This window comes from Quercus robur, chromosome 2 (assembly GCF_932294415.1).
Source record: "Quercus robur chromosome 2, dhQueRobu3.1, whole genome shotgun sequence".
In the NCBI taxonomy this organism is placed as follows: domain Eukaryota; kingdom Viridiplantae; phylum Streptophyta; class Magnoliopsida; order Fagales; family Fagaceae; genus Quercus; species Quercus robur.
In genome coordinates, this window is record NC_065535.1 from 37,243,644 (window position 1) to 37,269,497 (window position 25,854).

The 25,854-nt window shown below is 32.8% G+C and overlaps 2 protein-coding genes across 7 annotated transcripts; both read left to right on the forward strand.

Moving 5' to 3' along the window:
- The first annotated feature begins 268 nt into the window (after nucleotides 1–268).
- Nucleotides 269–9,243, forward strand: LOC126713570 (ras-related protein Rab7). Its single transcript, XM_050413336.1, has 7 exons — nucleotides 269–523; nucleotides 620–646; nucleotides 895–994; nucleotides 1,105–1,251; nucleotides 5,260–5,340; nucleotides 5,416–5,561; nucleotides 8,892–9,243. Exons 1-7 carry the CDS (start codon nucleotides 471–473, stop codon nucleotides 8,953–8,955), a joined length of 618 nt encoding a protein of 205 aa, XP_050269293.1. The 5' UTR covers nucleotides 269–470; the 3' UTR covers nucleotides 8,956–9,243.
- A 3,323-nt stretch (nucleotides 9,244–12,566) lies between these two features.
- Nucleotides 12,567–24,812, forward strand: LOC126713571 (uncharacterized). 6 transcript variants are annotated; one of them, XM_050413340.1, is made up of 9 exons: nucleotides 12,567–12,777; nucleotides 12,969–13,020; nucleotides 14,039–14,112; nucleotides 15,544–15,645; nucleotides 17,486–17,629; nucleotides 20,104–20,155; nucleotides 21,342–21,415; nucleotides 23,785–23,922; nucleotides 24,530–24,812. In XM_050413340.1, exons 1-8 carry the CDS (start codon nucleotides 12,653–12,655, stop codon nucleotides 23,891–23,893), a joined length of 732 nt encoding a protein of 243 aa, XP_050269297.1. In that variant the 5' UTR covers nucleotides 12,567–12,652; the 3' UTR covers nucleotides 23,894–23,922; nucleotides 24,530–24,812. The 6 variants fall into 6 exon arrangements, with proteins under 6 accessions (XP_050269297.1, XP_050269295.1, XP_050269298.1 ...); XM_050413338.1 differs by having other exon boundaries at nucleotides 23,785–23,880; XM_050413341.1 differs by lacking the exon at nucleotides 24,530–24,812 and adding an exon at nucleotides 24,215–24,487.
- Nucleotides 24,813–25,854: the final 1,042 nt, after the last annotated feature.

A 25,854-nucleotide genomic window follows, 5' to 3' on the forward strand; every position in this document is an offset into this window, starting at 1 on the left:
TCTCTAGAAAAAAAAGGAAAATGATAAAGTTATAAATTGCTGATATGTTTATTGATTATTTGTAAGTGAAAAATTGATCCAATTAATATTTGCCACATCTACAGTTTGTTAAAAAAAACAATAAAATTTTTCCAAAAAAAAAAAAAAAAAGTTAGTGCAAAAGTATTCCGGTAGTGCAGAATTAAACATGTCCAAGTGTCAGTATTCCAAGTGTCTATACACAACAAATCATCATAACCAAAACTCGAACTCTCAATTAATCGATTGTAAAAGTTACACAGCAAAACTACAAAAGCAGAGGAAACATCCTTTTATTTCGCTTTATTCATTCGTTGATCCCTTTTCAATTCATCCACTCTCTATAAAAAGGAACTTGTCTACTCGCACAAATTATAAAAAAAAAAAAAATATATATATATATATATATAAAAAGAAGCTTTAGATTTCAAAAATTCTGAAATCAAATCGCCATGTCAGTGCGTAGGCGTACCTTGCTCAAGGTCATCGTTCTCGGCGACAGTGGGTACGTACTTTGCTTTTTCTTTCTTTTTGCACATTATTATTATTATTATTATTATTTATATTTATATATTAATTCTTTTTAGTTTTTGGATTTCAGGGTCGGCAAGACTTCGTTGATGAATCAGTATCCTTTCAACTTTCAACTCATTGATCTGTGAGATTATCATATATGTATTTCAATATTTAAGCGATTTATAGTTTTTAATTTCCTCTTTTTTTTTTTTGGGTTGGTTTCCTTTAATGGTTCTGCTTGCTAATTTGGCTGATTAAATTTTGAATATATAGTGTGTTGTAGCTGAGCCATTTGTTAATATGGTTAAGAAATTATAATGGGGTAGTATTTGTAGTTGTGGATCTTTAACTCGCTGTTAGATATGTGCATAAGAAGTTTAGTCAGCAGTATAAAGCTACAATTGGTGCCGATTTCGTCACGAAAGAGCTCCAAATTGATGACAGGCTCGTCACTCTACAAGTGGGTAAATGGTATTTGGGCTTTATTCAATTGGAACTTTAGTTTTTTATTTTTAATGGGGGATTAATGTTTAATGTCTGATATCATTGTGGGTTCATGATGGTTGGTAGATATGGGACACCGCAGGCCAAGAGCGGTTTCAAAGTCTTGGAGTTGCGTTTTATAGAGGCGCAGATTGCTGTGTTCTAGCTTATGACGTTAACGTCATGAAGTCGTTTGATACTCTTGATAATTGGCATGAGGAGTTTCTTAAACAGGTTGGTTGTCACTTGTCAATGCCTTTATTCAATCTTTATGTCTTGTTGGTTTTGATGATTTGCTAACAGCCACTTTTCTCATAAAAAAAAATTTTAGTTCGGCAGTTATCGTTTGAGTGATTGGAATGTTTATGGAAGAATCTGAAATGTTTTAGTGGCAGTATTCACTTAATAGTGATAATATAAGAGGAAGAAATTGAAATGTTCTAGTGGGAGCATCACTTAATAATGAAAGTACAAGAAAAAGTGTTAGTTATACATTATTTTGGCTCGGAGTGCTTCATTTCTAGGTATAAGTATAACTTTCTAGTCTATTTCATTACTACTGATTCATGCAAAAACTATTTGTTTGAGAGAGTAGGTTTGTTAAATATATGATTTGCGTTTTAGTTCTTTATAGTTCATTCAATATTTTTGCAATATGGTGCAAGAATGCAAATCAAGGGCCTTGTTGCTCAACTAGCACCTCCTAGTGTTTCCAATGGAGATGTCTAGGGTTCAAATCTCCCCTCCCCCACCCCATTATTGTAGCTCTTAAAAAAGAGAATGCAAGATGAAACAATGTGGAAAGGAGGTTACTTTTCCTAAGGGGGGTCCTCAAATTGAGAAAATTTTTCTTGCTTGAACTATGGGATTAGTATGTGGGGAAGCGATATCTTCCGCTATTTAATTAACAGGCAGGTGTGAGCTTCACCAAAACTTCTTAGATTCAGTTGGTGCAGCAATTGTAGTTCCCCTCCTAGCATCTGATATCTTGTTGGTTTCTATTGAAAAAAACAAATCCCATTGTTGACACATGCTTTTGTTAGACTTTCATATTTGAAATCATTTAACATAGGCTCTCATGCCAACAAGCTCCAACTCAAATGGCACTTCCTTTTGCTAAGATTGACATTATCTATAGTTATGAATAGTTTGTTGGAGAGGTTTATTCAATGACATTTGAAATGGAAAATTTCAGACCTTTTACCTTCCTTCTGGAAACAATTACTTTCATTGGATTTCAAATGGCTCATTGTTGTTTGAATTTTGAAATAGATAGTGTCTCACCATGATCTTGCACAGTACATCATTTGTTAGAGAGGTTTAGGCAATGCCATTGGAAAGGGAAAATTTTGGAACTCTTACCTTCCTTTTGGAAACAATAATGATTTTCATTGCATTTCAAATGGCTCATTCTTGTCTGAATTTTAAAATAGATATTGTCTCAGCATGATCTTTCACAGTACATCATTATAACACTTTTTGCTTACTTTATTTGTTCTTTTGCTAAAAATTTTGTCAGCTTTTGTACTTTATACAGTAAGGAGAGATTTATTTCCTCCCCCCCCCCCCCTCCATCTCAAATAGAATTAAATCTGTGTTATTAGAATTTGTGCCATTGGAGCTTTCCATTATTCACCTATTTTCTTTTTTTTTTTTTGGGGGGGGGGGGGGGTGATTTTAAAATTTTATTAGAACCATGAACAGTAGCTTGCCAAAATCTCAGTGATAAAAAAATTAATTTGATTCCCTAGACTGCTTGACCCTGAAAAAGCAGGGGCACCTTGCGTCCTTGAACCGATAACCATCTTTCGGCTAACCTAGCCTCCTCCGTCCCTTGGGACCAACAAGGGGCAGTACAGGAATATTCACCTGTTGTCCATCGACTACGCCTTTCGGCCTGATCTTAGGCCCTGATGTGTTTGTCAGTTTTCGAAGTTGAAGGAAGATGATGCTTTTGTTTATTGAAGAGTCACTATTACAAGTGTAATTCGGTTGGTGTTGAGGAATTTGTTCCACTGAACCGACATCATCAGTTTCTGAAATTTAAAAACCGATCACCGGCTGGCAGATTAAAAAATCAAATCAACTGAAACTGAAGGAATATCAGTTCATTGGTCGATTTTGTTGGTAGTGGTAGATTGAGTACCTTTGAAGCCTTACGCAGCAAGAGGGGCTTGAATGGGTTCAATGGATTCTTTTGATGATGAATACAGATTTCTCTTGAAATTGTCTCAATGGTATGGTACTGACTCCACCCAACCCTAGCCCCTAGGTGCTAACTCCTAGAGTTCCTCTTTTACTTGGTGTTGACTTTAACCAGACATAGGTGCTGCCTCCTAGGTTCTCTATCTTTTATTTTTCTATTCTTTAATTTTCATGTTGCATTGCTTTGGTTTGTTCTGGTCAAAGTTCTTAAAGAAGGATATAATGGATCGAAAATTCAAATGGACGATGGAGATCAACTAAGGGAACAAACCTAAATGCTTTTCTATGTAGAACAGTGGGCTTGATTTCTTCCATAAGTAATGGGCCTGTTAATGTATTCTTTTTGGATAGCCTAGAATTTTGGGAAATCAAACTATCTCATTAAGCCCCCATCAACACGGTCTCAAGTTAAATGGCCCAAAACCTCATCTCCCTTGCTCAATCACTTTGCCTTCCCAACCCCTTATCCTTCACTCTTTGCAGACTGACCTTTAAAACCAAGCATGCTGGTGTGTCTGAGATTCCCTCTCTCACATCTCCATTATCTCCCATCTAAGGGGCATCTCTGTCAGTTTTGGAGGATATCGTTTTGCTGACCTACAAAACCGACCACTGAACTAAATCTTTTGGTTTTCTGAATACCAGCACTGATAGTTCTGATGGAGGAGAGAATACCAATCAAAACTGATGATTATGGTCGGTTCTGGTTGCTGTATTTGGTGCCTTTGGTTTTTCTTGCACCCCTCGATGCCTTTCATGGTAGTCAAAGGCGAGCCGCTTGGGCAAGGTGAGACCCTGCTAATGCTCTAAGGCAAGACGTGAGGTGAGGCACCACTAAGGCTCTAAGGCGAGGCTCATTTAGTGAGACGCTCACCTTTAGCCATGAAAAAGCACTAAGGCGAGAGCCTCATTTAAATATATATATATATATATATATAAATTTTTTTAGAAGGTTGTCATAATACCTATTTTTAGATTATTAGTTTAGAAAACCTATTTTTAGATTAATTAATCTACAGAAAGTTGTTGTAAAACTTATAATTTGATTAATTAATTTTTAAAAGCTTTTAATTAAATATATAGTTAGAATAATTATTAGAGCCTAAACCTATTTATGAAAAAAATAAAAAAAATATTAGAGCCTAAACCATGTTAAGCCTATTTTGAAATCAATTAATAGACCTAAATCAATTAAAAGACACTTGATTATAATATATTAGGTGTATATGATTTAAGTTATATATGTATAATAATTATATTTATAATTTCATGCTTTGCTTTAATTGGGCTAGCACCTTTTTGTCGCCTCAAGCCTCTTGGCTAGGTGCTTAAGTGGATTGGTTAAAGTTTATTCAGTAAAGCTCGTAAGTTGACATTAGGGCTGTCAATAGGTTGGAGCTGATTTGGATCTAATAGGATTCAAGTTCGATCTGATTATATATTACAGAATCCAATGGAAAGTCTGGACATAATGGAATCATAAAAAAAAATGCACTTGAATTTGAATCTGACAAAATTTGAAAATTCAGATTTGGTGTCTTTAAAATTTCATAATGTAAATCTAAACTTTCCTTCTCTTGTTAATAGGTGTGTTATAATACAAAATTACCCACACATATATGATTTTATTGTTACTAGTGCCTGAACTGATTTAGCATGATAGTGGAACTATGACTGTTTTGAATTCAGATTGTATATGGTTTTTGAGCTGATCCATTGACAGCCCTGCTTTACATGATCCACTGATATGATGATTTGCATCATTATATCCTAATACCTGGCTTTACATGTTGAAGTATTGTAGGAATATAATTTCTTCACTTATTTTGATTCCTCCATCACCTTTAAATGCAGACTACATGCTTTGTTGATCAGTTCCTGTGCAATTTTAACAGTCTGCAGTTTTTGAGTTGATTATTTGCGATTCTATTATTTCTAGTTTTAGTCTCTATGATTTTTTGCTTTAGTTTTTCAAAAGGTGCTTATATCTTTTTCCGTTTGAATGTTGAACTGGTTTCCACCTTCATTGTTTTTCAGGCAAATCCACCTAACCCAAGGACATTTCCGTTTATATTGCTTGGAAACAAGATTGATGTTGATGGTGGGAATAGTCGAGTGGTAAGGATATACAGTTGCAGTGCTATCCATGTTTCTTTGTTCCTTAGATGTTAACCTAAATTATCTTCTGTCCAGGTTTCTGAGAAGAAAGCAAAGGAGTGGTGTGCTTCAAAAGGCAACATCCCTTACTTTGAGACATCAGCAAAAGAGGATTATAATGTTGACGCTGCATTCTTATGTATTGCCAAGACTGCTCTAGCCAATGAGCGTGAACAGGACATGTAAGTTTATTTTGAGTGTTGATATCTTTTTTGATTGGCTTGGCATTATATATCACTGTTGTAAGGTACTAACAGGCATAGGTTTGAAATGAACCCCATGGCAAACATACAGTGCTAGTAATATTCTAAGTATTAACAGTCACAAGTTTTGAGATGAACATGGGTTCAGAAGCACTCCATGGAAATGAGTTCTGGATCATATTTTACAGCAGTCTAACAAGGCATGATTTTTGTGGCTACAATTACTACAATTAAAGAGATAAAAATTGGGGTCAAGGAATATGAGATATTCCTAGTGAAAGGTCATCATCGCTTGTACTACATCAAGGGTGTGCGCCTGATAAAAACTACCCTTAGAACTTACTTATCAAAAAAAAAAAAAAAAGAAAAAAAAGAAGAAGAAAAACTACCCTTATTAGGACTTCAAACCTGTGCAGTTCAACAATGCCACATTAAATTTCATTTATTGGAAGTGAGAAATGCATATAAGTTAGTTAAAAAAAATAAATGAGCTTATGTTTGAAGTACCTGTCTATCTCTTATCTTTGGTAAGATCTATTTACCACTGGTAGTGTTCAACTTATGTTCATTAGCTCATAAATATATACTAGTATCATTTTAACCTGTCAATAAAATGTATTAACTGTTTTCATGATTATGAAAGGTATAAGAGCACCACATAGGACTAGCCATTCAGTTAGTCCAGCATTGTAGGCAAAATGTATGTGAGCGTAGTGTTAATCCATTTCTGACCAGCACTGTACTTAGCAATTGGCTTTAATTTATTTATTTGAGTTTATCCACTACTTTTTTCTCCCTTTTTCTTTCGAAGTCTTGCTCTATCACACAACGTTCTCTCTCTCACATGCCGGATCTCTCTCACACTGTGATCCTTTCCTTCATCACATTGGGGGCCCACCACATGATCAAGATAGCTGTTACCTTGATGTCTGAATAATTCCCATATAGTTATGGTTGTAATAAGATGTTGAAAGTCTTGAAGGGTGGAAAATAAATTCTGTAAAATGAAATAATTAGGCGTGGAAAATCCCATAAGAAAATGCCATGAGGTCTGGTGGTACGCTATATTTGAGGTTATACTATGGATATTCTTTTAGTCTTTTAGGTAGTTTGAATATTGTTTATATTTGCTAACAGAATTAATCACAAACCATTTCCAAGAGAAAGAAAAGAGGGTGGCATTTATGATCAAATTTAAGAATAGCCTGGTAGATGTGAGAAAGGTCAAGGGAAATTGGAACAGTCGGTGAGCACAAAAATTAGATGTGCATGATGATGCATATCAGTGATTAATTTTATTGTGTGGCCATTCAGCTGGTTCTGGCCATTGTTTGCACAGTGGTAGTGATGCAACTTACTGCTTTACATATACATTGGTAATTGCTGACAATAAGCTAATGGCAATGAAGATTGTCTATGAGGATTTTCCTCTTCTTTATCTGATAGGAAATCAACCCATCGGCAAGTAAATATGATGACTGCCTTGTAGAAGGTGTTGGACCCATGGTCAACTAATCTTTTTAGGGTTTTACAACTCCCCAGATTATGAAAATTGTATCAATTCTGAGTTTCTTGTGAAAATGAATAGATTTTGAAGTTATGGAAAGTTTTCCTTCGGACAAACTACTTCATTTTCTTTTGGGAAGATGAAAATTTCTGAACCTTAGTATTATGACACCTATTTCTATCTGTTTTTTTTTTTTTTTTTTTCTTCTTCTTCTTTTGGCAGTTAAGCTAAAAGCCTTGATATTAAGAGAATATGTAGTTGTATTTTGAGATTTTGGACTCTGATCTACTTGTTAGTACTATTGTTTATGGGACTTGAATTTTTCTTGAAGTTATATTTTTTTGATAAGTAAAAAATGGAATGATAAGAAAAAATTGAAAATATATTCTCAAAAAGGTCCTACAACTGCATTTCCATTTAATGATCACGTATCATTTTCAATTTCCTTTCATTAATATATTTTTTCCTTCCTTTCCTTCATATAGTTAAAGATATATTCTTCATGTAAGTTTTTGGAATAAGAATTGTGTAGTGGGAGAAGGTGGATCATCTATTGATACACTGTACTGTTGCATATGACCTGTGGAGCTTTGTTTTTAGATTCTTTGGAATACAGTAGGTTCTACTGGAAAAGGTCATTGACCTTATGTTTGGTTGGAGAAATTGGGTTGGTAAGCATTAGTCAGATATTTGGAATATTGTCCATTATGATTGATGTGGAATATATGGAGGGAGCATAATCAGCACACTTTTGAATGAGGATTCTGTTGTAGCAACCTTCACTAGTTCTTTATATATTTTTTTTTTTTTTTTTTTGAGAATCTAGTTCTTTATATGAGTGGTCTCGTGTTTGGGGTTTTACAATTAGTGATTCTATTGCATCATTTATAGTCGTTGATATTTTGTATATAATTCTTTTAATTCTTTAGGCTACTTTGTGTCCTTTGTACATGAAGTAGCCTCTCTTTAATAAAATTATTCTTATCTATAAAAAAAAATGTGAATGTTTTTGCAAAATTCAATGTTTGTCTTTTATATCTCAATTGTTGTTGTGTTGGTTGGTTGTTCATATTTGAGTCTATCTAAGTTATTGTTCAGCATTTTGTTTAGTACATGGTATATACCTTATTTGTTTTCTGTAGCATTTAAGTTCATTCATATTTTCTCATTAAGGCCATTGTGGGGCAGATTGGCATTTCAAAAACGACTCAATAGTAAGCCATTGAGCTCTAGCTCAACTGGTACCTCCTCCCCTTCTAAGTGCTAGGTGGAGGGTGGGGATGAGGGTTGGGTGCTTGTGTAACTTACCATTTAAAAAAGAAAAAACCAGTATAGGTATTATTGTGATGCATATATTCTGTATTTTGAAAATATTTATACTTGTCAAATACGTCAAATACTATCTAAAAATAATGGACTGTTTTAATTTCCTTGGATTACCTAATTACTATTTTACAATTTGTTTGCTAAAAAACAAAGCTTGTTTTGGAGATGGGAGGGAAAAAAAAGGTGTCTATGTTCAGCTGTTTCATTAGTACAATGGAGCATCCTTGTGATGTTTTTTCCCTTCTCTATTGTGTTATACCATAGTATGTATTAAAATGCAACAGATAGTTGGGAATTGGGATTTTATTTTTCCCTCTTTAATTTCTGTTAAATATGAATCATCCATGGATAATACTGAAGTCATGTACTTCTCTCTGCTATTGGTGTTATATCCTAATATCATTAAGATTTTGGAGCAGCCTATGAGATGCATCAATGGACTTTTTTGACGCTCATTCTTCCATTTTAAATTGCAGATATTTCCAAGGAATCCCTGAGGCTGTTTCAGAGTCCGAGCCAAGGGGTGGTTGTGCATGCTGATCTGGCATATCAAATAATTTGACTGACCCAATGTTTTTGGTTGCGGCCTCATTTTTTGTGGGCCTTGTGATTCTTTCCATTTTTTTCTCTTCTTTTTTTGGTTTTGTACACCCTGTTAACTAAGTTCTTGCAAGTTCATGCTTGACACTGAAATTGCCATGTGGAAAAAAGTAGTCTTGTTTTGGTTAGGATGGACTTCAAGAATCCGGAATTGTAGAAACCTATCTTGGATTGATTCACCATGAGTTATTTTAAGCATAGATTAGGGAAAGAGTGTTTGAACTTGTAGTTATCTGTTTTATTTTATTTATTTATTTATTTTTTTGAGAAACAAACACACACATACAAGGGAGAAGGAAATGGGTTCTAATGCAAAGGTACACCACAATTCTACTCAAAAGCCATAGTAACTTGTAGTTATCTGTTAATTAGCTATGCACAACCTAATTGGCCTTTTATTTTTATTTTTACCATAAGCAGAATAGAGCATTCCCACCCCGCACTCCCAAAAAAAAGAAAAAGAAAAAAAAGAAGGTTAACCTGAAGAATGGGTAGAACTACTAAATTGTAATGTACTCGCAAATCATGAGACCATTCTAATGTGAAAAATTGAAGATTTGGAGTACATCTTTTTGTGCGTGTGTTTTACCCATTTTTGTGAAATACTGTAATTTTCTTGGTTGAAAACCAATCTTAAAGTGCATCAAAATATATGGGATAAAAATATTTTTGATTGGTCCGTGGGTGAACCAAAAGAATCAACCAAACCTAATTGAAAAAGAAGTCCTTTCAATGAAATGATGTAGCGGAAGAAACGTTTGAAGAACTCAAGAAAGTTGTCTCCAACCCACTGGCTCTTGGCCTACCGATTTTTCCAAGATATTTATAAAAGATGTGATGCATCAAGTACATAATTAAGAGCTGGCTTGATTCGCGAAAGGAGGTCCATAACCTTTCACAACCATACGTTCACTTTTATAAGAAGCTCTTGGCATCGGTCATTGCAGTTAAATAAACTTTTAGGTAAACTCTTTTAACTATTAAAACTGACCAGTCACATTCCTATTAGAATATAAAACTGGCACCCCTACACATAAATTAGAAGCTAAAAAATTATTGGCTACATGTTTTTGGTTGAGTATAAGATTGGGGAAGGACAATAGAGTGATAAGATGGCTTGTCCATAAAAGAAGAGGAAGCCCCAACAGAAGAAGCAGATACTTCATCACCCTTTGGATTGAAGAGTTGGAAGATCAGATATGCTATGAGAAGGATGAGGACAGCAAGGGCATCCTTGCAACCCTTAAGATTAGAAAGGTGACAACACAACAGCTTGAAGGGATTCTTTTTGAAGAATGGCATCATGCTCTACAAAGTAAGGGTCTTTGTTGGGAAAAGAATCCTCCTTAAAGCCAAGTATATTGCAGCACATCCATGACTCCTCCACAGTTGGAAACTTTGGCTATAAGAAATCTTCACAAAAAAGTGCCAAGAGACACTTCTATTAGAAAAAAAAAAAAAAACGGAGCAAGATTGTCACAAGGCATGTAAGGGAGTGTGAAACTTGCCAAAGATGGAAGTTGGAGATTTTGCCCACACTTGAACAAACTTGGATAGACTGACATATTAATGGACTTCGTAGAAGGACTTCAATATTTCAATGTCATGAACACATCAAAAATACATTATCACTTGATTTTGAAAGTGACATTTGGGCTATCAATCTCCCATATCAATTCAAGAGTCTTGATAGAACCAACATATCCAACTTTGGTCTTTGCACCTAACAATTGTACTTCATGAAATTGAAAAACGCCATTCCCTTTAGATTATTAACAAAAATTCCTTTTGTTACTCTAGGTTGATTATTGAAGGACTTACATGTGAGAAGAACCATTTAATTGAAGAGAGGCTTGTGATCTGAAATAGTATTTCGAATTCGAACAATGATCTCCAGTCCAGTGTCGTTGTTTCAAACCAAATCTTATGACTTCTCCCTTTTCATCATTTTATCATATCACCTAGCGACGTTATGTTACCAAAAATTAACCAATATAACAATAAAGAATGCTGAACATTTCTCTCAAAAAAAGAAAAATAATACTGAACATGTAACCACCGAAACAACGTTATTTTTGGATACCATTAAAAAACGAAAAATGACATCATTTTGAAACTGGTCATGTAATTGTAAAGCAATTAAATTATGCAAGACAGCGTCAGTTTTTTGAGGAACTTGTGCATAAACAAATGATGAAATTTAAGGAGGCAATAGTGCACATTTAAACACCCATTTACTTAGAGTCATTTGAGGTCCATTTTTAAACATACTTTTAAACTAAGAAAATTGGAATTTACCACATTTCAAGCATTGGGAACTCCAAACATGTCAAATGCCAAATTATTAGGAGCATTGACTAAAGAAGCATAAACAATGTTATCTTTTTTAAGAATAACTTAATTTAAAACAGTTATGCATTTGAATTTGATTAAAAAATCTAATGTATTGTATAAAAAGTACTTACTAAGCACTATATTTAAGTTTTATCTAAAAAGTAACATCAACATGTTGTGCTCCCTCCTCCCATGTTAAATGTGAGAGAATGTGAGAGAAGAGAGTATTATATCGAGAATATTTAATAATTACTTGTGACTTGTGAATTTGGTGTTTCCACGTAAGCAATGTGAGAAAAATTAATGATGGTAACTGACATGGAAATAGACATTCCTCTAATTATAGTAATATGGTCTATACTCTATCATAATTGAGAAAGTATAAAGACACAACAAAATGTCATAATATTTTTATCTCATTCATGAGGTGGGTCTCAATAAATATTTTATTATTTTATTTTATTTTAACATAGGATGGGGTTGACAGCCTGACACTTTAAATGTTGTGAAAAATGTTGAGAAATTTTGTTGAGGTTATGGAACAGGTCACCATAATGAGTAATTCTAGTACTACATAAAAAATCACAAATTTTGTCACAATTATCATAAGTGGCAGTTTGTAACGCAGTAAGTCAATTTCATGAATCCATAATTTTTTTTTTAAATTTTATTATTATTCACAAGGTGTATGACAAAAATAGTGATATTTTATCTCTATTTCTATATATTAAGAGGATTTATAAAATTAGTTATACCTTCGAAAAATGTCAAAAATACCCCCTAATCTAATTAAATAATCCTTATTCTTAAAAAAAAATAAAAAGTAGGGTTAAAATTGTAATTCAAAAAATTAAAAAACAAAAAAAACTATGTAATAAACTTTTTTTTCCTAAAAATTAGTACACTATTGTTTGAATATATATCACACATGTTTAATATATTTATTCCTAAAAACTAGCGCACGCTAAATCTAGTTATTTACTTATTTTCAAATCTTAAATTTTAGTTTCTTAAAAGTTTATTTCTATATAACCTTATTAGCAATATATAAATTTAAATTGAAAAGTTGCATTAAACTTAAAATAATAGTGAAAAATATCTATACAAAGCGTGTGTGAAGAATCTAGTTTTAATAATGGACAATTGCATGAGGTTACCCGATAAGCAACGTGGAGCAGTGGTGTCCACTTTTTCTTTATATATATTCATTTTTCAGAACAACGACGCTCTATTTTTGAGTCTCTTTGCCTTGGCAGCAATTTGTTAGTTAGTTAGTTAGTTTGGTTGGCAAAAGGGGGAGGCGATGGCGAGTTCATTGGAAATTGGGTTAAGAAGTGTATTCGCAGTGTTGGGTTGTCTTATGTTGGCTACTCTCATCTACACCATCTCCATCGATGATCTTCCTTTTCGTAAAGACCTCCTCACCCCGTACGCTCTCTCTCTCTCTCTCTCACCATGTTACTAAAATAGCCTTAGTTTTTGGTTAATTTATTGTGGATTAATTGCTTAGTCTTGGTTAAAATCTGTTACTTTTTAAGGGTTATATATATATTTAGAGATAATTCTTTTCTTTTGGTTCAAGAAACACCAAAACTAAAAATTGAAATTTGAATGATCAGGTGGATGGTGGCAACCTTGGTTGACTTCTATATCAACGTTGTACCTCTTGCGGTATGTTTTTTGCAATTGTATCATTCACCATCTACATTTTCACGGCTTTTGGTTTGCTGTGACGTGGCCTTGCGATGACGTGATATTAAATTTTTAGTTTATTTTATTTTTTTAATACTACCCTAATTTAAAATTACAAAATATATTATATTATTTTAATCTCATTATTTTTCATTATCTTTTTAAATAATATAATGTTATATTTTTTTTACGTTAATATAAGATTATAAAAGCATAATATTATGGCATAACGTAACATCACAGTAAACTAAATGGCCCTGTTTGAAAACTCAATAGTTGTTTTGTGTCTTTTTATTTTTAAATTAGGAGTTGGGTAATTGGAATGATAAGATAGAACAATGAAAGTTTTATTTTCTATTTTGTCTAACCAAATAGAGAGTATGAGATAAAGAGCAATCATCATGGAGGAGCATGTGTTTTGTAGGTTTAAATCCTATATATATATATAATTTTTTTTTCATTTAAGTTACTATTGTGCTTAAAAAAAATGAAACAAAGGAAAACTTGTGACAAAAAAACTAGCTAGTACTATGAATGAACCATCAAAGTATCTATAATTTTTTACAAGGTATGATGAAGCAATCTATCTAGGATTTTTTTTAAAAAAAAAATGTTATTTCTAGAGTTTATTGTAGAAGATTCTAAGTTGGAGGTAGTGATGAAAGGGTCATGAATTCCTTGTTTTGTTGTTTTAGTGCTTGAAGAGCTTATGGGTTTTTCGTTTGATATTTAAAACCATGAGTGGATGCTATCAATTTATATATAGAATGTCCTCAAGTCTACTTCAAAATGGACATATAATTGTTTGTTGCATAATATATGCATGTGTAATAAAAATTCCAAAGTATGTTATACTATACATGAAGTGCATGAACTAATTGAAAGCTTAGATACCTAATTATAGTCATAGGACATTGTCTTATTAGAAAATTTCAGTCTTATTTATGCTTGTTGAATAAAACTTTATTTGAACTCACATACTCATCTACCATATCAGGCATGGATTCTCTACAAGGAACCTAAATGGATCACTGCAATACCGTGGATAATTCTGCTAGTATGCTTTGGCAGGTGTTTTTTTTATTTGCTTTTAAATCTGTTGAAGTTTATTTTTTGTTTGAAAACGTTACAACTTAGGGTCGACATATTGTAGGAAGGTCTATCGACTTGAAGGCTGTGTTCAATTATCCCATGAGATTATGTTGAGCCACAAACTATTTTCTGTTATTCAAATGAACATAACATCAAAGTATTAGAAACAAGAATAGGTTTGAACATTAATTTATTTCAGGGAATGGGGGATTATCTGAGTGACATAGACTTAAAAAGAAAAAGAAAAAAAAAGAGTACTTTTCTAAAATTATTTTGCTGAGTTAAATGAATGATTGGATCATGACTAATATTTGACAAAGATTGTTACGCACTTGTTTTTTAGTTGCTACTTCTCTTGTATTTGGAACCTGGTTTTTGCTTCCTTTAGTTCTGCAGTTTTTATATTTTGATTTTCTCTCCAAAATGTTTTGCTAGAATTTTCCTTGTTCTTTTTTCACATGGTCAAGTTTTTAGTCAGACTTATATGTAAACAGTAGTACTTTTCTGGTTATGGAATCAAGCGACATGATGCACATATGTGAAACATGGAAAAAATTAATTGGTAATGCTGAAGTACTACTGACATTGGATATGATCTATGAGATACAATTATCTTATGCTGTCTTATTTATTCGTATGTTTTAGAAAAGTTGTTAATGTTATTCAAAACAGAAAAAATTTATGTTATCTCATTATTCTGACTGCTTCATTTTTGAAATTATTTAGTTTGCTTTGTGCTTTTGAAGCTTTGGTTTTATTTTGTTATTCTCCCTTTTTTCATAATTGCAAGTTTGGCTCAATATTTTCTATTTAATACAACAAACAAACTTTAGTTCCAAACCTTTGGGGTTGCCCTCATGTATAATTTTCTGTCATTCTATCTTATTTGAAATCATAATTTCTGTCACCTCCGTAATTGTCATATCCTTTTTTACTACTGTTAGTGCTATTTTAGGTCTTCCTTTACATTTTTTCCCCTTTGACTTGAATCAGTTCACTCTTCCTAACCGGTGCATTAATCACTCTTCTTTGTATATTACCAAACCATCTCAAGTGACTCTCCTTCATCCTTTTATTATAGGGGCCGCTCCTATTTTTAAGCAAAATTCTCTATTTCAACTTTTTTCTTTTCTTGTATTTCCATTTATCCATCATAACATTACACTCATTTTATGAACATGTTACCCCTTGATTTTCTGGTTCATATATATATATTTTAATATTTCTAAGGTGAAAGTGGCATTGAGAGCCTTTGATTCCTTTGCATCTTAAAAGATTTTAAGTTTTTTATGTATATATTGTGTTATTGTTGAAGTATCAAATTTGTAAATGAGCTTTTGAGCATTATTTTTATCATGCTTATGGCATTAGCAATCTTTCAATGGAAGTAAAATGGTTTTTAATTTTCAGCATTACTACTTGTGCCTACATTCTCATGCAACTCCTGAAGGTTCCATCTGAAGAAAATTTACAAGATCCCATGTATTATGTTCTGTTGCGGCCTCCAGGCAAGTATGTATATAAATTTACAGGTATGCATTTTTAGTTTTCTTATGCGGGTAGATGTTCTTATGCACTAGTGTTGAAATAAAATGGTAGGTTTTTAAATCATCTATAAGTTTGTCTTCTATGTTAAATTTTGGAGTTATTCCAATTTCCCTTTTCTCCTTTAGTTTTTCCCTGTTAAGATTGTGGAGGCATGAAGATTCAGTTCGCTGTTGTTTATTATAATTTCTCAAATTTGTTCCTTTACTGGATTGAAGAGGATTGAGGTACTTCAGTTTGTTGGTTTACAATTTCAGTATGGTTCAACAAGCTGTTTTTGTGTACTATCTGAGAGTGGAAAAATGGTACCAAATTTCTTTTGAATTCATTGAGTTTAAATTTTTACTAATACTATTGTGGAGAGGATAGAAAGGGTCTTGATAGGATGGGAAAAATTGAACTTTTCAAGGAACACTATCATCAAAGTACTTTATATAACTTACCTTCTATTTTCTTTCCCTTTTCACCATCCCAACCCATTTGACTAATAGATTAGAGAAGTTATATTGGAGATTTTTCTATGGGGTGGGCTGTAGATAAATTGCAATTTGATTTGGTGCATTGAAATCTTGTCTGCTCTCCCATTAGATTTGGAAGGTTGGGAATTAGAAAACTAAGTACCTATGATCCCACATAGCTGGGGAAATGGTTATAATGTGGAGGGGGATCATCCTAGGTGTGAGATATAGGGATTTATTATGGCAGATGTCGTAAGTGTTAGGCTGTCATGGGTGCAAGGTTTAAGGTTGATCAAGTTTAGCAGGAAGTGTAACAAGTGTGTTGTGCACATGTTTTGCCAAATGATCTATATTATGATTTGTTCCTTTTAGCCAGTGTTTTGGACTCTTTGGACAGTGGGAGGATTCAGGCATGGAATCTGATTTGTATGCGTGTCAGAATTGGGACCTCAAATTATTTTATTTGTCTTTTGATCTTCTATATTCTGATCTTCCATCAAATAGTATGGCCAATAGGATAGCTTGGAGGTTGACCCATAGTGGTTACTGTGATGTCCATTATTTTTATAAGATAATTAGAGGGTTTTATGGGTGTGATTTTCCTTGGAAGAGTATCTGGCATACAAAAGCTCCAAGAGAAATTGCCTCAGAAAAGATCCTAACTGTGGGTAATTTCATCAAAAGGAATGTTATTTTTTTGGATTGCTGTTGCATGAGTAAATCAAGTAGTGAGTCACTAGATGATCTGCTACTTCATTGTTCTATATGTGAGAGTGTTATGATCATTCTCTTCACTTTATTTGTAGTTCAAAGGATGATGCCAAATAAGGCGGTTGATGTGCTATTCAGCTGGAAAAGAAATTATGAGAGACACAATAGTTGTTTTATTTGCATCCTGTCCCTCTCTGTCTCATATGGAGAGAGAGAGAGAGAGAGGAATGGATTAACCATGTTGAACAAGTGGTTGAGTTAAAATCACTATTCCTGAGTTAAAACATCTCTTTCCATGCATTATATATGTATCATTTTGAATTGTGATAGATCATCTGTCTTTGTGTAAACAGAAAATTATGCTATGCATCCATTAAAATAAAAATTTGGATGGAATTTATAATATAAAAAAAAGGATGGAGCTTTTCTTTAGTAATCTTAGTAAGTTTCCAGGTAAATCATTATTTTATTGCCTTCTTCAATGGATTACTAGGTAAATCATACCTTTTTGTGCTGTAGGATTTTGTCAATGAAGAAAGATGCGATTGCATGTTTCAGTAAATTTATTTATTTATTTATTTTTGTCCATTTACTTTTCTCCAAAAGTGTGATTTACTTCAAAAATACTCATTGTGTAGGGATGACACACAACAAAAGAGGAATCATTCTTTTGTTGTGACTCTGAGGATCCTTTTCATTATTTTGGGTTGTTTGATGTTGGGAACTTTGGTTTATACTCTCTTGACTGATGGTTCTCCCTTTCGCAAAGAGCTTTTAACTCCGTAAGTATTTATTTTAATCATTATGGATAGTACCATCCTCTGGTTATGCTACTTGTCAATAACAGTTCTATATTATCGTTTATAGGTATATCATCAGGTTCTTCTCATTTTTGTTAGAGTAGAAATAATGTTCATAACAAATACAAAAGAAGAGAGTTCATGTATGTTGTATTCATACTTTTGTTTTTCCTTCTTGTGTTGTATTTATGTTTGGTGTAACAGGTAAGTTTTAGTTTTGCCAATAAGATTTTATATAAAAGAATTTGTCAGATGATTGGAAATATTAATTATTTAGCACGAATTCTTAAATTATATTTAGAAAACATGATGTTACCTCTAATCATGTCAGTACAGGCAAGCAACCTGCTGCACTAAATTTTGTAGAATATAGCATATCTTTTCCAGTCCTTGGCCTAACCTTGTGTCATATGCAATTATTTTTGGTTATCAGGCTCTGATACTGTCATGCTATGATGTCTATGTTTTAAGACGTTTCTGCCTATGGAATTAGGCATGACTGAACTTTGTAGACATCTAAACATACCCCAACCCCATGTTTAGTGAGACAGGCCGGGAATGTCTTCTCTACTCTTCCATCTTATCTTTTAGGAGCCATATGAAATGCCTAGGTTATCTTAAACATCATATTCAAATTGGTAGTTTTAAATAATAAATTAAGTTGTATTCCTACTAGTTATTTTCAGTAGCTAATGTCACAGTAAATCTGCAAGTCACCTAGAACATGGATTAGTATTGCACATTGAAGGGATGGATGGCAGGTTATGCACCTAGCATAAGATAAGATAGTTTCAGGGTCACTTACGTTACATGAACCAGTAGTATGTGCTCAAGTTTTGTTTCATTAGGCTTTTCTTTTGGAGTGAGGAGGAAAAATCTGGTCAAAATTTTTTAAACATCTATGAGTCCTTTTTAGTTTGTTATTAATTTTGTGAGAAATGCACTAAGTAAAATTTTGTCTATTGTGTCTGGTTGTATGTTACTTTTCAATTATGAATATTCTGTCTTTTATATTAAGATCTAGAATAATAAGAAATTATTTCAAGGATTCTTAAATTTTATATTTTGATATGGAATGCTCTGGTTGGGTTGTCTGATTTTGTTGGAGATTGCTGGCATTCCCCTGTTATTTTTTTTAATAAGTAAGTAATGTAGTATTATTAATGATCAAATAAACTTTATGTTCAGGATGATGAACAAAAAGTGTTAAAAAAGTACAGAAAACTCAAAATGAAAATCTATGAGAAACTTGAATCTCTAAAATAGAAGAACATTGTGTGAAACCCAAATCTGGGACTAATCAAAAGAGTACAAGCAAACAAAGTTTTCAATTGATCCAATGAGCTCTCCATATCTTCAAAAGTATGACTATTCCGCTCCTTCCAAACAAGCCACATCAAACAATCTGGCACCATGTTTTAAATATCGGAACCCTGTTTGCCAAACCAATTTATATAGCTAAATAGCAAAGAAGCAACATTCCTTGGCAAGACCCACTGAATCCCAAACATCTGAAAGACATCTCCCCATAAAGCATAAGCAACGTTGCAATGGATTAAAAGATGATCCACCATTTCCCCATTACTTCAGCACATACAACACCAATTAAACAATGACAAATTCCTCCTTTTAAGGTTATCCAAAGTAAAAATCTTTCCCGATGCTGTTGTCCACGAAAAGAATGACACCCTCTTGGGATTCTTCATGGATCAAATACCTTTCCAAGGAAAAGAGACAATAGTAGCTCCCTGAATCTCCCTATAAAAAGACCTCTTAGGTTATGACCTGATTAGATAAATGCTAGAGGGGGGACTGAAAGTTTGTTTAAGTCTGCAGTAAGTTTTTGTCTTGTTTATGCTTTTGGTGTCCTCTATGCTGGCATGCTTAGTGACAGAACCATCTTCTTTGCGTGTTGAAAGTGAAAGTTTCCAAAAACTTCTGGGCTTATGCTTCCAACTAAATACTTTATGGCCTTGCTGACTGCGCTAATAGAAGCTAAGTGGAGCACTCTATACGTGGGTTATAATAGAAGCTTTTCAATGGGTTTTTTAAATGGTCAGCTTTAGGTCGAGGCTCCAATGCCTAACTAGTAGAAAAAAAAAAAGAATATATATATATATATATTAATCATTTCATTCACTTTTTGTAACAAATATGTGTACATTTTCAACAATTTTGTCATTCTCAAATGGTATACTAACTATGCAATATTTGGCAGAACTTTTGCATTTAGCTTTTTTTCTTTTTTAAATTGGTATGTTTTACTCATGCAATGGGTTTTCAACTCAAGGCCTTACCAGCAACCTTGTTCTCTAAGTTGGAGGAGATGCCATTTGAGCTAAAGCTCATTGGCAACGTTTGCATGCTTGCGTCTGTATTATGTCTCTTTTCAAGTTTGTCTGTGAAGATCATTTACTTGTAAGGTGAATGTAATGATTTTGATAAAATACTTGCAGGTGGATGATAGCAACACTTGTTGACTTTTATATCAATGTTGTGGCCCTATCGGTATGTTTCTAAGTGCCTTCATCTCTGCAGTTTCATAGCTATTTGAAAGCAAATAATGTCACCATTAAATTGCGATGAAGGAGAATTAATTGGTCAACTTTAATTAGAAAGTTTAGAAGTAACTATGTGCATGGAAACTTTCATCTTCTTATGTCCTGTTTTGTTTGTCTAGTTTATAAACTGTCACTTTTAAAGGGAACATCATTTTGTGTTTTGTTTTTTTTAAAGAAACATATAAACGTTTTTCAAAATGGAAGGGGTATGCTTGGAAATCAGTATATTAATAACCATTGACTTTTAAAACTGGACAAATATTTTGGGCAAAGTAAAAATAGAATAATGGACAATAGTTAGTGAACAAATATGTAAAACATTTATTCAAATATGTAAAATATCTATATGTATGTCAATATATGTTTTCTATGCCGAATTTTTAAAACATTATTTAAAACCTTGAACTAAATGAAATGCATACGTATTCCGTACCACATATCTTTTGCTAGTTGATAATATGTATTCCGTACCACATATCTTTTACTATATATATATATATAGTCTTGTATGTTACTATCTACTGAACAAACAAAATGGAACAATGGGAGTATATGATAACAGTATTGCAATACAAAATTCTAAATTTCATGTTAATTCATTGCTTTAAGCTCCATCTTTTGTTGGACATATGATCTTTCATAATACAAAAAATATATAGTGTGTATTCATTGCCTGCAATTGTCGGTTAAAATCTAGGCAGAGTAGTGGTGAGAGGTTGTTTAATCAACTTCCTATTTGTAAAAGGCAAACAGTTAATGGCTGGTCAGATGTTCAAGAGAGCACTATCAAGGTTCAAATGGTTCCCATAGCAATGATGCAGAACCTCAAAATGAACTTTGAGTGTGTTTTGAGCCCCTTGCAAGATTTTATATTTTTTTGACTTATACAGTTGGTTTGGGATGAATGGGATCAGTAATATGTTGCTCAACAATAATTTTATTCAAATTCAACTTTTTATTTCTTTTCTTCCTAATTATTTAAAAAAAAAACTTTTTGAGATTATGAAATACAACAGCAATATGTCTGAAGTTTTCCTAGAAAGTAAGTGCATGACATTTTTGGATTTTTGTATCATTATTATGATTTATTTTTTGAATAATTAGTATATTTATCCTTCTGTATTAAATATCAGGTTTGGGTTTATTACAAGGAATCAAGTTGGATTTCTGCAATGATCTGGATAATTCTGTTGATATCATTTGGCAGGTAATTTCTCACTCATGATTTAAAATATTTGCTGGCCTTTGATTTATCTGGTAATGGAAACATGTAATTTGTTAGGTGTGTAATGTTATGAAACTAGAGTTTCACTGTCTTTGATGAGCACTATGTGGAACTTTATTGACTGAAATGCCTTATGCAAATCAATATCGGGATTTTCCTTCATTAAATTTAAAATTTTCTAGTAAACTATGTAAATCTATAATTTTTTGCTTATAAATATGTAATTATATTATAATGTACTTAGCAAATTTTGGAATTTTATTACATAAATATATAAGGTTAATTGTAGAAATTTACATTAAACTTTGGGGTACTTGCACTTTGCACCCCAAAACCTAAACCATGAAAACTTGAAGTCACCACCCAATTGTAATACACCTTGTAACTTTTGCACACTACCATCTGGATGTTAAGTCTTAAGTCATGTGTAAACCCTCAGCCAGTTAAATGTAAAAATTGATCTCCCACAGTTACATTTACTAAACTACCCTCCATTCTTATTGCCTCCCTATTTCAAATTAGTGCACCCCCTATAGCTCATTTCTTGTAAATGGAGTGAACCCAATCTCAAACAATTCATCTTCCCACATCAAGAAAAGCAAATCTAGACCCAGCATAGTAAAAGGCTTCGGCTATAGAAAGCAAGGCTGACAAGAGCTTTAAAATTCCCACTTTTGTGAGTTACTGAAAGTAGATGATAAACCATTCAGAGACTGTAACTGATGAAGCCAAAAGCGGTGAATAGAAGAACCAACTTCTTTCTTTTATGAACGAAATTGAAACCCATTTTTACCAATTGCAGGTCCATCAAATACCAAACCCAAAAGAACCCAGACTTTGACTGCAAACAAAATTTTGAGCTCACCCACAGATTGTTGAAATTAAAATAAAATATTGTAGTGAGAGTGGAAGCGAGAGAGGTTTAGGGTGGTTTTTTACCCATATTTATAACTACACATGAATGGGCAAGATTGTCACTGTAAATCTAAAATCTTAAAAATTTAAATAATTGTACAATTATGTGTTTCACCCATTCGGCCACTAAACTCCATGTCACTGTTCATTTTTCAAGAAGTTAAAATATGGGGGCAATTTTGATAATGGAAAACACCTCTATGAGTTTAGTTTCATAGAAAGGAATCAAAATCTGAGTTTCTACAGCAGACCTGTGGCCTGTGGGCAGTTTGGTAAATTTCACTTTGGGAGGGCAGTTTTGTCATTTTAGTGCAAAGCAGTTGACCATTAAACTTAACATCCAGATAGACAGTGGGTTGCAATTTGCAAGATTTGTTACAATTGGGGTGGTGATTGCAAATTTCATAATTTGGAACACAAAGTGTAAGGACCATCATAGTTTAGGGTGAATTTCTGCAATTAACCCAACATAAAATTACGAGATAACATCATTCTTGTTTTATACATCAATCATAACTAGCACATATGCTGATTTTTGGATTGTAACCAAATACACCCATTTTATTACTTTCATATTGCCAATACTTCTTAGTTCTATCTTTCCTACTTATCAAAAATAAAAATAAAATAATACTGCTTAGTTCTATGTTTCCCAAGATGATGATTGTTGAAAACAATGGTTTTGACGTCCGGCATTTTGTTGCTGATGTTGTTGTTGTTATTGTTGCTGTGGTCATTTCCTATCATGGACAGAAAACATGATGATATGATGTTGTTTATTACTTCCTATCTAGGACAGAAACCATGAATTAATTTATCTAATGGAATTTCTTTGTTTTTTCATTATTTAAAGTTAATAATCTATGTTGTTAATAATTTATTTATGGCAAATTGTAGCTGAAAAATTGATGCATCAATTTCAAGGATATAGATATGACAATGGCTTTTACCTGTCCCACCTTTGAATTTGAACAGTTGACCTTTAAATCAGTATTGCATCCTGATATTTTTCTCTGTCAATGGTAAAGTTCTGCAATTTCAATGTTAGATATTTGCCGTTGACTACCGCATTGCCTCTCTCTTGTTCTTTCAAGATTGCATATCATGTGTTTTGCCAAAACTCGTACCTGTTTTTTACCGTGTCTAGAGATAGATGGACGGGTGTTTCAGTATTAGGCTTACACCATCATTAGAGAATGTTCATTTGATAAAGTTGTGAGAAGAAGAGATAAGAATTTACTCGTCTTATTACAGTAGAACATTATAGTAATAACAAAAATATTAAACTACAAGTGTGAAGCTTTTTCATTGGACAGGTTCCTATGTTATTGTTTTGTGTGCATGCTCTTTTAACACCAGCATAGGGCATAAAATTATTCTCGGTTCCAATGTAGTTTGGATTGATTACTAATATATTGTATTTTTCATTGTTTTAGCATTACCACATCTGTCTACATTGCCTTGAAGCTTTTCCAGCTCACTTCCCAAGATCCAATCTACCTTGTTTTGTTGAATAGTTATAGTGGCTACAGGTATCACATGTAACGTGTTTGACTTTTGAATTTTGTGGACATGTAAGAAATAAGACCAGGTTTGAAATTTTCATTTTTACCATATTCTTTATGATTATCATAGACTCATGGAGGTCTTATATATATATTACATATCAAAATTCCTCTTTATATTTGGAAAATCCAAAATTGGATTACATGTTTTTGACATGCACACCAAACTCATTATTCTATCCCTAAATTAATGTTTTTTTAAAAAAAAAAGAAAAAAAAATTTATAGAACGAAAAACTTGAAATTTAAACATTTGATAGATGAGATGGTTATTGATCGATCATCATCTTGATATTTTGCAGGCATGGAATATATAAGGAGACAATTGTCACAAAACAAATCCAATAGAAAGTTATTAAGTATTAAGTAGTGTAATATTGGCAAAAGTTAATAACTTGAACCTAACTAATATATATATAGCGCACCTACTGTGCAAGTATATGGTGTACTGGTACTTAAAGAGGTGATGGTGTAGAATTCTGTAATTTCTTGGAAGTAAACATGTAGGCGGGTGTAGAATTCTGTTTTCTGCTTTATGATGGTATTATATATTAACCCTCATGTTGGTGAGAATATTTTCCTTGGATTGTAATTATTGGAGAATCATATTGATACAGGAAATGTGTGTGTCTTTGGTCATCCTACGGAGAGACCGCATATGGTGACAAATAGAAGGAAGCAAACACCTTAAGCCATCAGAAGGAAAGAACTTTTTACTGTCATGAGTATTCAGCCCAAAATTTTAGTTTTTTGTTTCATCACCAAGTTTTACCTGTAGTAGAACCAATTTTCGATCTTGTTATTTGATAAATCTTAAAGAGTAGTTATTAGTAATAGTGGAATCTAAGAAGAAAAGTTGAGGTTTTGAAATCACTCCTAAAATGAATTGGTGTTTGTAAACTTGGTTGTAAATTGGATTGCAGTTGGATTTGATTTAAATTTATTTACTCCAGGATTTGCTTGCTTAAAAAAATTTTCAAGCTGTTTGGGAGGTCAGGGGGTTGGGTTAGCTGGTTTATACTAACTCGAATTTGGCTAATATATTGTAACTGGCTGAAGCTGGTAACAATAATGGAGATCTAATTATTCGATCATGGTGTTCCTTGAATTTTCATTCATGGATCAATCACCTACCAAATAGATCTGTTGCGAATTGGTAAGATAAATCTCATGATCAAAGTTAACAGCAATACCTGGGTACATTTGTGTTAATTCTACCAAACAGGTTGAGAATGGTAAAAAAAATAGAGAAGAAGTTATTGGGGATGGGGTTGATGTTTCATTTTAGACATTTGAATTTGAATATGTACTAATGGAGTAATGTTTTATGGCCTCTGGATAATCTAAAAGACTAAAACTATGAAAAGAAAATAGGAAAAGTAAAGAAGAAAAGAGGAAGCCCAAGTTAGCATTTATTTTCTTCATTGTAATGTTTGAATGTAGTAATTATCCCATAACACTAGCTTTTATATATATATATATATATATATGATAATAATAGATGTCAGGTCCCAGATGAGATCAATCTCTTTTATAGTACTCAGCTGAGTGTAGCCTCCTTTTATACTTGGTATTAAAGGGTTCAAAGGGAGTTTGCCCAAACAGCTAAGAATTAGCTTAGCTTTGCAATGGCATCTCCACCCTTTAACTATGGATTGTTAGACAATCACAGAAGGGGACATGCACAATGCTTTGGGTTTGGTAATATTACATTTTTTGCCAAAATGTTGTGTTTATGTTAATACTCAGACAAATCCCACAAAGAGAGACCATAAAGGTGCTTTCTTTATGCAAAATAATGTTTTTTGGACTTAAAATGACTCCTTTGCCAATATGTTTTTCCTGTGATCTTTCTCCCTGTATTTATAAGCTTAAATCTATTTTTGAATTTTAGGCCTATGTCATGTGGCTCTGTGATTAGAACTGATGTAAGAAGTTCAGT